Source organism: Anneissia japonica, unplaced genomic scaffold (assembly GCF_011630105.1).
Source record: "Anneissia japonica isolate Jap-2015-1 unplaced genomic scaffold, ASM1163010v1 scaffold287768_len205223_cov117, whole genome shotgun sequence".
NCBI lineage: Eukaryota > Metazoa > Echinodermata > Crinoidea > Comatulida > Comatulidae > Anneissia > Anneissia japonica.
In genome coordinates this window covers 42,108-57,053 of record NW_022735704.1, presented here as the reverse complement: position 1 = coordinate 57,053, position 14,946 = coordinate 42,108, and the positions used below count along the sequence as shown (strand labels likewise).

General features: G+C 33.7%; 1 protein-coding gene across 1 annotated transcript; it reads right to left on the bottom strand.

Moving 5' to 3' along the window:
• Nucleotides 1-255: 255 nt before the first annotated feature.
• On the bottom strand, nucleotides 256-13,173 carry LOC117116674 (ubiquitin-conjugating enzyme E2 T-like). Its single transcript, XM_033260759.1, has 3 exons — nucleotides 12,942-13,173; nucleotides 7,659-7,728; nucleotides 256-400 (listed from the first exon to the last, which is right to left on the bottom strand). Exons 1-3 carry the CDS (start codon nucleotides 13,048-13,050, stop codon nucleotides 271-273), a joined length of 309 nt encoding a protein of 102 aa, XP_033116650.1. The 5' UTR covers nucleotides 13,051-13,173; the 3' UTR covers nucleotides 256-270.
• Nucleotides 13,174-14,946: the final 1,773 nt, after the last annotated feature.

Here is a 14,946-nt window from a genome sequence, read left to right as displayed (position 1 = left end):
TATATATATATATATTAATTATATTAATTATATCACTTTGTAAAATAAATTTGATTCTTTGTTACACCATCCTGATGAAAATGATTTTTTGACAATAAAATTGACTTGTATGTTTTTCTGTATCTTAATAAGATTCTATTAATACAGTTAAACTTGCCTAAGTTGAACCCAAAATGGCATTGAAAAATTGATGAAATTCGACTTAAAGATCGTTAATTAATGGAAAACACAACAATTTCACATGTAAAATAACTTTAAAGCAAAGTCGACTTAGGCAAGTTTAACTGTACTTACACTTGGAGGCATCTTCAGGATGTCCAGGCATATTCGTCCAGCAGCATCAATGTTGGGATGATAAATAGGTGTAACAAATCGTACCTTGGGTGGCTCAAATGGATATCTGCAACATAAAAGGCATTAAAAAGATTTACAATAATTTTCGTCCACATCAAGCTTTTCTATACAGCATTATAGAATTTCATATTCCAACAATTGAACCAGCCTTATACAATACAATACATTCTGGTTATTAAAAAAAAACAAGTAGTTTTGAAAGCGAGATTTTTTTATCCTTATTTATCAAACCCTCCAACCACCAATAATAGTAATTTCGAAAAAAAATAAATAAAAAATAAAAAGAATTGGCCAGTTAGCACACCCTCTGCTATAAAAATAGAAATTTTAGAAACAAATTTATTTTTATTTTATTTTCGAGCCTTCTATAGACAAAAAAAAAATTATCTTAAAGCCGTACTGTATTCCAACACCCTAGACTATCCTAGCAACGGTGTTACAATACAATGGATATCAATTAAAAGAACATGGATATATTTTGGAGATCGAAGTATTGGTAAATATTATAGTAGGAATCTTCCAACATTTATTATTTTATTGTGTTCTTCTGGTGCACTCACCAGGCCTAGGCTATAAATAGGTTGAGACTTGGCCTAGGCCTAGTTTACAACGTTTAACAATGCCAAATGTAGCCTATTATTATTATTATATATTAACTTTATGTTGCTTAGCTGAAGCACCATAGGCACATTCTGCAGCAGCAGGTTCTGAATTGCAGCATTATTAATTTCAATTTCATAATAACTATTATTCACAATAATTATATCCCTTTTTTACTTCAATAGATCGACCTATGATTACGAAAAATACAGTGCCAGTGCATGTCAACAACAACCGCACACAGAGACCTGGATCAACGACGATGGTCTTGCATGCAAGCTTGCTTGTTCGATTTTGATCCGTCGTATTAATATAACAAAACAGTTAGTTTTATTTACATTTCAACGGTGTGGACAATATTAATATTAGTATGAATATCTATACAATACAATATTTAATTAACTACAGCAGAATTGCTGTCTGACTTGTTAGTGTTAATTTGCACTCATTTTCAAGCGTACAGTAGCAGTACACTGAACCACTGGGTGGTAGTGAGACACAACGATGCAACCATACAGTAGGTCTCAACGTTGATAGTAGAGTGGGTGCCTTAACATAAAAATATGGAAGAATCATTACACGGATGACAAAACTTTAATTTTTGGTGGAGATAATTTTATCAACATGCTTGTCAAGAAAATATCTGTAACCAAAATAAAAAATCTTATTTTTGGGATAAAAAAACACATTTTTGGGAAAAAAATACGGTTTTCAATATTTTGGTATTTTTAACTATTATTACAGTGCAAGACCTACATGTATAGGTTTAGCATCAATGTTATCGTTATTTAGTAGAAATAAGCAAATAAAGATGAAAAAATGTAAAGAAAATAAAAGACTTTGGAGGGAAAAATAGCTTTTGTACCAATCTAGATTTATAGATTAATAATTGGATTACCTACAGTATGAAAAAAAAGCCAAATCTGATACAGACAATTTTGAAAAATCTCTGGAGCCAAAAAAAAATTACATTTTTGGTGTAAAAAATTGAATTATTGGATAAAAATATGGTTTTTAATATTTTTGTATTTTTCACTATTACCCTGGTGTAGTACAAGGCCTACTTGTACAAACAGGTTTAGAATCTATATGGTCATTCTTTTTTTTCACAAATAAGCAAATAAGAATGAAATACTTTTATCAACATGCTCTTCAAGAAAATATCTGAAACAAAAAAAACAAAAAAAACACCCAATTTTTTGACACTTTTTTGAGCTAAAAACATGATTTATAGGTAAAAAATAGAGTTTTTTTGACATCTAAGCTACAGTATAATAACTGGTATGCTTTGCATGTAAAAATATATTCTAATCAACAGTATACCTCACTGGTTGATAACACCCAGATTTTTGGCCATTTTTTAGGATAAAAATATGATTTTTTAAATTAAAAAATATAGATTTGTTGACATTTAAATTATAACTAATTAGCTCTGCATGTAAAAATATATTTTAACCATTGATATCATACATCTCACTGATCAATAATATCAGAATATGACAACAGTTAAAAAAAAATCCCAATTGCGCCCATTTTTGGCACAAAATAGATTTGATAGGCTCTATAGGGTATTATATCTCACTAGTCAATAATATAGTGCTATATTATACATAAGGCATTAAAAATTGATAAAAAATTTAAATTGTCAACATTTACAAATTAACTGCAGTTCTCTGTATGGAAAAATACAATTTAACCAATATATTACCTGATTAGTCAATATAGATACAAAAGGTTTTTACAAAATCCCAACATTTTTTGGTGGTATAAAAACTGATTTTTGGTGAAAAAAAAAATGTTTTGTTGAGATTTAAACTATATCCTGATATGCTATGTATTATACCTCACTGGTCAGTAAGAGTGTCGGGTTTAAAAAAATGTTAGACTATTTTTTGGACGAAATACAGTTAATTTTTGGTAAAAATAGAGGACTGGGCTTTTGTTTTGGTTAGACGCTCTCATACTGTAAAGCCAATAATGATTACCCGAATTTGACCCTCACTGGGCTCACCCATAGTCTACCAAGGCCTATAAGGATTCCCGTAGACAGTTTCGATGGGGGTTGGGATGCGTCTTGCTAGCAACATGGTCTTTAGGCTGCGTGCCACATATGGCTCCAAGAGGGATCTAGGACAGTGCCATTGGTGGTAGTTTATGGACAAAGCCATGGAAGCTCAGACAGTGACGGAGGGCCTTGGGCCTATTTTATTGAAACCCATAAGTTAGTGAAATTTGCATTCATTTTGGTGTTGTTGGAGACCTGAAGTAGCAACGCCTCATGTCCTGACATCTGTAGGCCTTGAGGCAACATTGTTAATGTGGATCAATCCGCAAAATAACAAATTCTTACCACAGATTAAACATTAACGGTTTGAACAGTCAGCAAAGGAAATGCATACTGTAGCATTTGGTGATAATTAGGAACGATAGTGAAAATACAGTAGGTACAACAATAGCGTTTTGGGAGCTACAGTATACAGAGTAAGTAAACTTGCCATAGTAAAATCCAAAATGCGACTGTCCCAGTTCTCTACCCCTTTTCATTAATTTTACAGAGTGTGATATACCACATCATTATTTATTGGAAAAGGAAGAGTATTTCTATTCCCCTCCCCCTCTGGGGACGGAGTTATTTTCTTTCCATAAGCAAACATCAATATAAGCAGTTCGACTCCTGTATCCAGACATTTGAGCAACTCACTATTCTTTAGTATGACACTGACAGGACCAGTAGGCCTACATCAGTATCAATAATTAAGGTCTCTCAGAATAACAACGACCTTGCGCATCCACTCACCCATGTGTTCACGGAGGCCTGTTTGGATGACCAACCAGAAGCAACTATTATGGCTGCCGTAAGCTCATGTACGTGATTAAAAACCAGACTTTTAAAAAAGTGACATTTTCGTAACAAAAAATCTTTTTATACAGGTATTTTCTTTATTTTTTTCATTCTTATTTGCTTTAAATTTGTGACAAAAGAATGACCATATAGATTCTAAACCTGTTTGTACAAGTAGGCCTTGTACTATAATAGTCAAAAATACTGAAATATTAAAAACCATATTTTTTTCCCAAAAATTAATTTTTTTTACACCAAAAAGTCCATTTTTACACCAAAAATTCATTTTTTTACACCAAAATTTTTTTTTTTTTTTGGCCCCAGAGATTTTTCAAAATGATATGCTCATACTAATATTTGTACCAAATTTGGCACTTTTGTCATCAAAGTAATTCAATTATTAATCTATGCACAAGGTTAAAATCTAGATTGTTTCAAAAGTAACATTTTTGTCCAAAAAGTCTTTTATTTTCTTTATAATTGTTCACCTTTATTTGCTTATTTCTTACTAAATAATAAGCATATCGACTCTAAACCTCTTTGTCCAGGTAGCTCTTGCACTATATTAGTGAAAAATACCAAAATATTGAAAACTGTATTTTTTACCAAAATTGCAATTTTTTACCCCAAAAATAAGAAATTTTTTTTGGTTCCAGAGATTTTTCAAAACTGTATGCCTATACTAATATCTGTACCAAATTTGGCACTTTTGTTATCCGTGCAACGATCCTGACGCTAAGGCACTCAACTATGAACACTCTATGCTTTTAAAACATGCTCTGCATGCGACCGCACCGCGGTGGTACGATGGACTTGTATTGCTCCACCGCGAGCGACTAAAAAATAGTGGGCTATAAATTTCGTACCAAAAATTTCATTTGTTAACGACGACAAATGGTTTACCATTGACAAATTTTTGGGTAATATTATTTAGTGGAGGAATACAACATATGAAACTTGTGACGAAAGAATAGACAGTACACTGTAGTGTGGATGATGAAGCACCAGGTCGTCTTTATTTCGAGGTTGCGGAATGAAGAGTACTGTGCACGAAGGTTTTTAAAAGAATGAGATTAAATCATAGTAGAAAAAAAAAAAAAACAATGAACGGTATTATTTTTTTATTAAGTTATTATTTAATAAGGATGAATATGGAGTCTTAATCATGAAAATACATTAATTATTATTATTCATTCATTTCACTTTATTGAAAAATACACATAAAATGTGTCAGAAGTCGTGCCCGAACGCCAAACAAATTGTATGCTAGCCTAATGTCATTTAAAAGGATTAAAATAGCCATTAAATATAGAAAAATATAAATGCAACCAATATTAAAATAAATGTATACCTGTTGTGCGGTTTATACCTGGGTATAAACTTTTGAATTGCGCCCTCTCTCGACGTAGTGGTTTTTTTTATGGTTTCCCTAACGACGAGCTATTGATCATTTTCGTCAGTTAAATTAACGATATTGTGGATTTGACGCCGGATGGGAATTACCAAGTTTGATTTAATGATTTTGAGTGAGTTATAGTTAATTACTATTGCAATGGTTTTCCTTAACAAACTTTTGTTCATTTGTTATTTATGACCGTATTATGAAGCACCTTTGGTGCCGTAGGTGGCCATGTTATAGCCTAGGCCTAGAGAAAGTTTATAACAGAGATTCGTTGATATTACTTTGAATTTATTGAAAAATTGTTAAGGCAAACTGGTATGAAGACGTAGGACAAAGGTCCAGTAAAAATTATAGACCTTTATGAGCAGTTTAATGTTACTGTATACAGATATTATCTGTATACAGTAACATTAAACACTGTACTTAAAGTACAGTGTTTAATGTGTTAGTTTAATCATAGTTTTATCTCGGAAAATATGAGTAGATACTGCTTTGCTAGAGAAGGCTGCACTCGTTGTTGTTTGAACTCAAGAATATTCATGACTTGCCTAACTCATTCCATATTTGGAAACAGCCAGGAATCGAAGGGCTGTACTTGTGTATTGATGTTTTTATGGATATTATTCATTTGTTTTGGGATACAAAGACTTATATTTAGACCTCATACATATCTGATTGTAGATAATTACCAATGATTATTATTAGATTATCAATCATTATTATTTTTAGGATATCAGATGATTATAAATCTTGAAGACATTGCACTGCTGGTTATTTGTGGAGAGCAATTGAGGTACTATCAATAATTGTGTTCTTAATAATAGGAATATATGCTGTTGTATTAATAATATGATATAAAAGATATAGTGACTATGCTATAATTGCTATGATAATGAAAACTCTGTTACGGTTAATTAATTTTGAGTTCATGGAAAAAACCATGATAATGTTTTTAGAGAAAATCAGTTATAGTTGCAGTTGTGTAATTAACTTGTTTTATATTTTACTGTTATAGTTCACGGAAAGGATCTTTGGAAAGACATTAAAGACCAAAGAGTACCAGTGAAACCTTGTTCGTAATTTTTTTGAAGTCTAGTAGTGCATACCTGTGAAAGTAAAAAGTTTTGACATATGAAATGTCATCTGCACTCAGATAAACGGCAAAACGTCAATGATCTTCAACATGTCTCCGCTGACGTCGATCACTAGGCGATGGGTATTTTTATCTTTCTCCTAATTCTGTGTAAACTGCAATACATAGACCTATAGCCTAGGCCTTAATGCCTTCACACACAGCTGTTATTTGTGAATATTATAATGTTTATCCCCTTAAATAATTAAAGTAAGTGTGTACTTGGCTATGAGCATTTATTAACTGATGATGTTGTATTGTAAACACAACGGAAAATGACATATTGCCTAGGAACGGGGTTGCAGGGGGGTTACACATTGTGGTCACTGTGTCCAATAAAATTATGCCATTGGTACATTCTGGTACTCAGATACACGACAGTCGAGTATGCAGTACTTATGGCGTTCAAAATAGCGCATTTGATTAAAATCCACACTCCCTAAGTACCTAATTGCCTTTCTAGGTGAGGTGAGAAAATTTTAAAAATTGGCACCTTTACAGTAGATGCTCGGAAATGGCACTCTCAGCCTTTTATTTGCAATTTATTTTTCTTAATGTAATGAAATTTACATCAATTCTAAATTATGCTACGTTATGCACGTTTTCATGAAATTATGCGTAGCATTAATGCTACATGCTACGGGGTCCAAATTATGCCAAAAGTATATTTATGCTACGAATGGCCACTGTGGAGTTACGGACAAGAACGATATCTCAGGGAACCGAATATTAAGTACTGTATTTGCAAGAGCCATGTGCTTAGAACTGTTCATTTTCCAGCAGGGTATGAAAATGTTTTCAACACAACATATGCATGTTGTAAGTTAAAATTTCATCGGATAGACAATGGTTTAGCTGTACCTTTTTGGGAGTCCCCACCGAATGTCGGTATGAAAACAACGTAAATTCAATCAAGTAAATTTTATCAAACGTAATATGATTTAGTTTCAGTTTAATGCAACATCCGATAGACTCTATAAAGAATTTGTTAAAGGTAGCAGTCCCGAACTGGGCTAGGCCAAGCTGAGTAGGCCAAGCTGTCCAAATCATCACTGTAAAAGTGGCTGTCCGAAGTAATTGTTGGCCGTCCAAAAGGCGGCCGGGCGGCTCGCTGTGTTACATGAAAATACTGAAAAATGTTTGTGAATTGAAAATTGATAATGAGTCTGACATGAATATTTTCAGAGTAGGCAGATATAAAAGTTTACACTTTCTCTTTTGTGTACACCTCTTGTACCTATGTATGTAAAATGTTTCTTGGACAGCAACATTTTCGAAGGAGTTCCTGCATACTAAAAATCATTTAAAAAAAATTGTTTTGTACTTACCTTTCTGGGAGCTGAATTTCTAAATGAAAAAGTCCACCATTATAAGGAGTGTTTTCTGCCCCAATAATTTCTGCAAACAAATTTTAAAAGTACATTAGCAAAGACTTTAATCTTGTGTCATTCATAATTTCAATTGCTAATACATAAACATTACAGATGGGACAATTATGAAATTTCATATATACTGTATGTATTACGGTAAATGAATATTAACAAATTTGTTTAAAAGGGATACAAAAAGATAACTGTGCACAAAAATATTGTCCAACAGATGTACTGTTCAAAAAATCGTTATCATTATGTCCCATCTGTAAAACAAATATTTAATGTCAAATTCGGCCTACTTTAAAAATATCCATCAAAACTGACGACGCCGACTTGAAATATTTACCCCACTAAAAACGTGTTTTTTGTAACTCACGATAAAGTGAAACGAATAAAAACGATTATATACGCAGGTTTGAAATATCTTCGGTGTGTTAAACAAAAGAGAGATCAAATTTAGCTTCCAAAAGGAGAAATTAACATGTTTCACTAGCCGCATGTGATAGTTCCTGATTTGCACGTAATCCCCTCGCGTTGCAATCACCTAGCTTCACCCATAGAGGTATAATAAGAATACTAGAGCGCTAACCGCAATGTATTCGATGTTCGAAATACGCAGAACTGTTTAATATTCATCCGCGTTACCGGATCTCTAAAATTTCGTCTGCTATAAAAGTTAATAGCCTTTTTTTTTGGTTAGTTTGATAGTCGTGGCTTGCCAGTCGTCTTAAGTTGAACTAAAACTAGGACTTGATTTAGTCGTAGTTAAAACTTCGACTACATTGTTTGTGAATACAAATTGAAGTTAAAGATGCAACTACTGTAGCACTACAGTAAATGAAGTTCTACAGTAGTTCGAAGTTCGACTAAAGTTTGTTTTAAGAATACGAGCGTAAGTCTTTAGTTACATTTACATTATACAGCGAAAATATTTACTTCATCATGCATAAAAAAGAGTGAAACTTAAAACACCCAATTCATTATTTTTATTTTATTTTAAAATGCTATTGTTTGAAAGTAAAAATATGAATTCATTACACACAAAACATTTTATTATTTCATTAATTTTTATGAATTGGTAGCCATGAGAGGTTGTCACAAACTGTACATTGAACAGTTAGTTACAGCACACCTTAATACCTCCTTCTCTATCTAAAATCACCCTAATTCTGTAAAGTGATTCACCGAAGATTCACAAGAAATAATTATCATCATATTATAAAAGATATGCCTAATGGAATATGATGGAAAAGAACATCTTAATTGTTACGTTAAATTAAAATATTATACATTATAAGCAATTAAGACATGGCATGGTGGATACAGTAAAATGATATAAATGCAAAATATAAATTTCTGATAAAGATTCTTGTACATACATTCCTAATAATTAATAGTCATATTTTTCCTTAAAACAATAAAAAAACACACATTTTGTTACTCAGTACTTGATGTTCATGTACACATACAGGAATTACGACAAGTTGAGCCGCCGGTCATTTCTATGAAACGCCAAGCGCGTCTCTCAGTGAATGTAATGCGTTAATTGTGGCGTATTTCAATTAATTCGTTATTTGTACTATTTTGTTAAATATTTTTGGGGAGTATTTCAATTAATTTACTCGTTTTACTATTTTATTAAATATTTTTGGGGCGTATTTCAATTTATTTACTCGTTCTTGGTACTGTTGTTTCATGGATGTATATTGATAATTACAGTAAGAAAAACTAATCGAAAGTGACAGTGTTGGCATTTTTTCATCATTTTATAAGGAATTTAGCAAATTTTGCAACAAAGGTGCAACTTCATACAAATTCATTTATTTCATTTTATCTTTATAAAAATGTAAGTACATAAAATAATTAAAATTCTAATTTTCAATTACACAACTTATACATCACGAACGGCAATACGAGCAAATCAACGACTGACAAGACTGTGGGATGAACATTTTCATTTCAAAATTTTGATTAGCAATGTTTGCTAATCAAATTGAAAATTGAGTAGCAATATCACATTTTTGTATAGCATTTTTTCCCCAAAAATTATCATCGAACTATTATGATTTTACAACATTCAAGGTCCATGCAGGCTTCAAAAAGTAATTCATTCAAGAAAAGCCCATGATGAAGAAGTCCCACCACTTCAGATGATGAAGATGAACACAACATTGCAATTTATATAGTTAAGCTTATTTTGGATGATAGAGTAAATTTACATTTTAAATTAAATATTCTTTTTGTATGTATACAATATTAATTATTGAAGTATCAATGAATGCTGTTTATTTGGAATAATCTATGTGAACATAGAGAAAGAACTTCCTTCTCTATGATGTGAACAATAAAATTAATAAAGTACATAGTGATGTCACAAAAATATTTTTTACCACCACCAATAATGGGGATGAGTTGACTGGATGGGCCACGGACGTCTGGGGATGAGTTAACATTGATTAAAAAAAATTAAGGTTGAGTTGATCAAGTCAAAAGTTCATATTAGGCCTACAGTACTGTACTTGGCTGTGGTCAACCGACACCGAGGAATGTAATACACTAGGCCTATTTTTTGTGTGGCAGACTTGCTTGACATTAATCGGCACAACATTACCTGTACAGCAGATTACAGTTCTCTTGAAACCAGCAGTACGTACTTACCTGATTGAAAACCATTAATGCTAAAAAGAATCTTGCATGCTGGTCCTATTTAATAAATTAAGTACAGTATTTATAAAAGAGAGTCAGGCCTAGCACTACCCTATCTAATCGTCATCTTGTTTATAATGCTGACAGGTTCCCAGTTGATAAGCTTCACTGCGCACCATTTCAAAACATCTATACACCATATACCACGAGGTTGGGTTTGAGCGTGAATCGAATGCGGCGATGGGCGGAAGGCCGTTCAAAGAGAAGAGCCTGTCTGAGTGTTCTTTGATTTTCTTCCGACAGCACTGACGCGCATGGGAAAAAAGAATCTTGCATGCTGGTTCTAAATTAAGAAAAGTACAGTATTTATAAAAGAGAGTCAGGCCTAGCACTACCCTATCTAATCGTCATCTTGTTTATAATGCTGACAGGTTCCCAGTTGATAAGCTTCATTGTGCACCATTTCAAAACATCGACACGCCATATACCATGAGGTTGGGTTTGAGCATGAATCGAATGCGGCGATGGGCGGAAGGCCTTCAAACAGAAGAGCCTGTCGGATTGTTTGATTTTCTTCCGACAGCACTGACACTGACTGATTTTGAAGAACTTAAAGGTCATTAAAAAAACTCTTCAGAAGTCGGGAAAGCTCATTTCCGTCATAGGAATCATAAATTTTCCATTATGAACCACCCTCTATCAAATCATGGATCCACCCCTGATTTTAATGTGGGTGCTAATACCTCATCACAGACAGTGCCTGGGTCACTAACAGTTGGATGGATGATTTTTTTTCTCATTTATCATCATAAATCCGGGATTTTAAGAGTATCAAATGGGTGTTTTCCTCGTCATACCTAACTCTCATTTGCTTGTGAAAGTATTTGAAGTTCGTGTGGAAAAATACTAAATAAAGTAAAATATTTTGAAAGTTACTTTGGTGTTTCTGACTATTATTTTACTACTGTTTTATACTGTACATTAATTTGTTTGACTATTAAAGAGAAAAAATTATATTTACATACCAGACTGAGGAAGGGCTGGAGAACATAGTCATAGTCAAAGCAAACACATCATTAAATATATGTTCTCATTTAATAAGAATTACATACATTGAATACCAATGCATGGATGGATGATTGTTTATAATGAATAGTCGTCTTCTAGTATAGTGAGGCCTATTAAATATTATTTTTCTTATAAACTCCCAGGAGGCTTTTTTTTTTATCAACATTCAAAACACTATTGTGAAAGTAAACATTCAAAAAACCCACAATACATAGCATATTTTCCAATAAGGCCATGTAAAATAAAATAATTGGTTAGCATCCTCTCCTAACCATCAAAAAGGCCACCGACCCGATTTTTAAAAAAATTTTTATTTTTTACAAAACACTCACAAACTGCATTTAATATAGGTTTGTTTATCACCTGTCCACACACTAACCAGACCACTTGCAGTTCTATGCTCTACTTTTGTTCCATAGGCCTATACTGTAGCCACATGGTATCCATGATGCCTGTTGTGTTGAGGAGTGAATTGTGCATGCATAGAGATAATTGCATTCTGACGCTGTTATTCATAGGTGAAGTTTCTGCTTGCTATAGATGAATTATATAATTCCTTGTATGTAATTTTGGTCTCTCTTGTTTTCTTCTTTTTTTTTTTGAGCACTGTTTTTCCTTGCGAAATTCTTTTTTCATGTTCAACCCAAAAAAAAAAAAAAAAAAACCTCTCTCCTTACCACGAAAATTGATAACATAAGGATGCTAACCAATTGTTTTATTTTACATGGCCTAATGTTATTCTTATAAAGTCTTGCCTTTATATTTCATTGAAAAACGGATATAATAATTTGACTCTTTTCCAAATACAGGTCTTAAATTACTGTATTTATATGATGCCATCACTCGGCGCAACTCATGCATCCACAACAGACGCTATGGTGGGTGTTTTCCCCATACAGCAGTTTGGGCGTCACGCTGACTCGCGTGCATTAAGAATAGCAGTCGACTCTCTTCTGTTATATACTGTACTCTTTGACTAACACAAACCAACTAGTCGATGTCAAGGGTCATATGCTAAGTATCAATTTCGCATGTTTATTAGCTAAAACCGGAAACACTTGGAGCTGTCACCCCTTCAATTTTCTGTTTCGTAAAACGTGGCGTAACTATAGTAAAATATTTTTTTTTCAGATAAAATTTTTTAAATGATTCAAAATGGCCAATTCAATTTCAAAATTTATTTTTTTTAAAGTTTTCACTAAGTAAGGGACAATACAATAGAACTTTAAATAAAAAAAACGGCCAGATTATTATTTGCCTACGCTTCCGCATCCTGCAACAACCACACTGTCACTACCAACTCTATTGGCGCGCCATACTTTCAATTGTTAAAAATCTGGTGGCCGAAATGATCTGAGACACTATGGCCTAGGTCTAGTTAATAGCTAGGAACTGGGCCATGCCTCTACTACTTGGGCCTAGCCTACTAGGGCCTACTTGTTTGTACATGGTACCTACTGTAGTAGGCCTAGGCTAGGTCTAGTGCTTCGTGACTGACTGTGCCAAAACAAATTTTTAACTCACGGGCCTCAAGACTGTCGCTGCTATCACTCTTCATCGAACACGAAATACCAGGTGGCGGAGATCTCTCAAACATTTCTATCTCTCTCTTCATCCTTCCTAAACGCTGCATTTTAACACATTACAAACACAGTAGCTTTTTGACAACAAAACAATTGTTTTTTCCGTCCTTTTTCTCGATCACCAATCGTTGGTCATGAAGAACGAGCTGTTCTGCATATCAAAGTGCGTTCCGCTCGACGACAGAACGCCCTCTACAAACTGTTGTGGATAAACTGCTGCGCTAATAAAGTACTGGATTCCCCGCACGATTAATCGTATTGGAGTTCGTGCTTTCAACCGGAGAGGCGCCAGTGGGGTCGGGGAGGGTGCTTAAGGCCTTCTCCCATCGGTCTGGTCAAGCCCCCCCCCCATCTGCCAAAGCTTGGCGTGTCAGTCGGACTAAAAAAAAAATAGGCCTAGTTTTCCCATCCCAGTAATAAGGCCCACTGCCTACGCCAAACCAAATCAACTTGATAGAGGCCAATTTAACAAAGAAAGTTAGGGGGAGTGGAATGTTAAAAGCAGTCAACATAGCCAGATATCCTAACTAATCCGTCCTGTTCACCCTAATCCCTGTTGACACTTGATTTTTCACCTTGTATACAAATGGCGGCAATTTTGAAAAATGGCCGCCAAATTTATTTAAAATGTGCATATAATTGGAACTAAATAAGCTACAGATATGATGTTGGTGTCTAAACTCATAATTTCTACAGGCAACAAACTAGACATATAAAAACTACTGTCACTCATGCCAGAATAGAACATAATTCAAAAATAGGTGTTTATTTGTTTTGAAATACTGTAACCGCAAAATATAAAATGTGCATAAAATATGAATAAGTATATAAACTCACCAAAAGTCGTGTTTGGTATCGTTGGAAAGCTCTTCCAATGATGCAAAATGTATTGCAGTTTTCATATATCAGAAACGGTGTAGTGTTTCATATATTGTCCCATACAATTCAATTATGGCATATCATATTAAAATAAACAGGACCATTTGCGTAACTCATGAGCTCTCGGGGTGGGGGTGGGGGCGCTCCTACTACTACCTAGCACATTACTACCAAGCCTTAAGTAACGCATGTGCTTTCTGGGTGAAGTCCGAGTCGAATTGGGCCCTGGAGATGCCACTAGGCCTACTTATACTTACAGTAACACTGATACTCAACACTCTCCTACAACGCCTTAACAATACCTAACCTTTTCTATAATTTCCGAAAAAAAACCAAATAGGCCTAGACCAAAATCCCACAAACACAATATGTGGCAGATTTATTAGAAGGGGCTCTTTAACTATGCCCCAGGATACCCCACTACGGAGGTTTGACCAGTTATGTAATGCCTGTGTGCTTTCTGGGGAAAAACTTACTTCCTCCATGTCCAAATTAGTCCCGGAAAGATGGCCCCTACTTACTACTACCGAGCAATCTAATAATACAAAGCTTTTGACAAAATATTTTGTTTTAATTTTTTTCAAAAATGTATAATGTATGAGCCCCGGACGGCTGCATAATAGTACCCACCTTAAAATCCGCCTCCTCCGACTTTAAACATGTCATAAATAAAGAATAAAATACATGGTTATCCATCATAGTAGGCCTATTATTAAATATTATACACAGCATATTGAAATCGATTAAAATAATGTATTCAGTACATTATAGGCCTACTAATAATTCGGATATTCGGATGATAAACGCCTGCAACATCATCAATTGGACCTTAAAGGACGATGGTCATTTTATTCAGATTGGCGTTATCATGTTTCAGAGCAACATAATTTTTGGTATCAAAGTGACACTTTATTAAATACAATCAATGAATTTTGTTACTCAAACGTCTTTATATTGATATTTTCAAGCCATATTAGATGACCTGAACAAAAAGTGATCCAGAAATCGTAGGCTTACTGTACAATATATTATGGCGGAAGTAAATGTTTGTCCGTCTCTGAATTTTA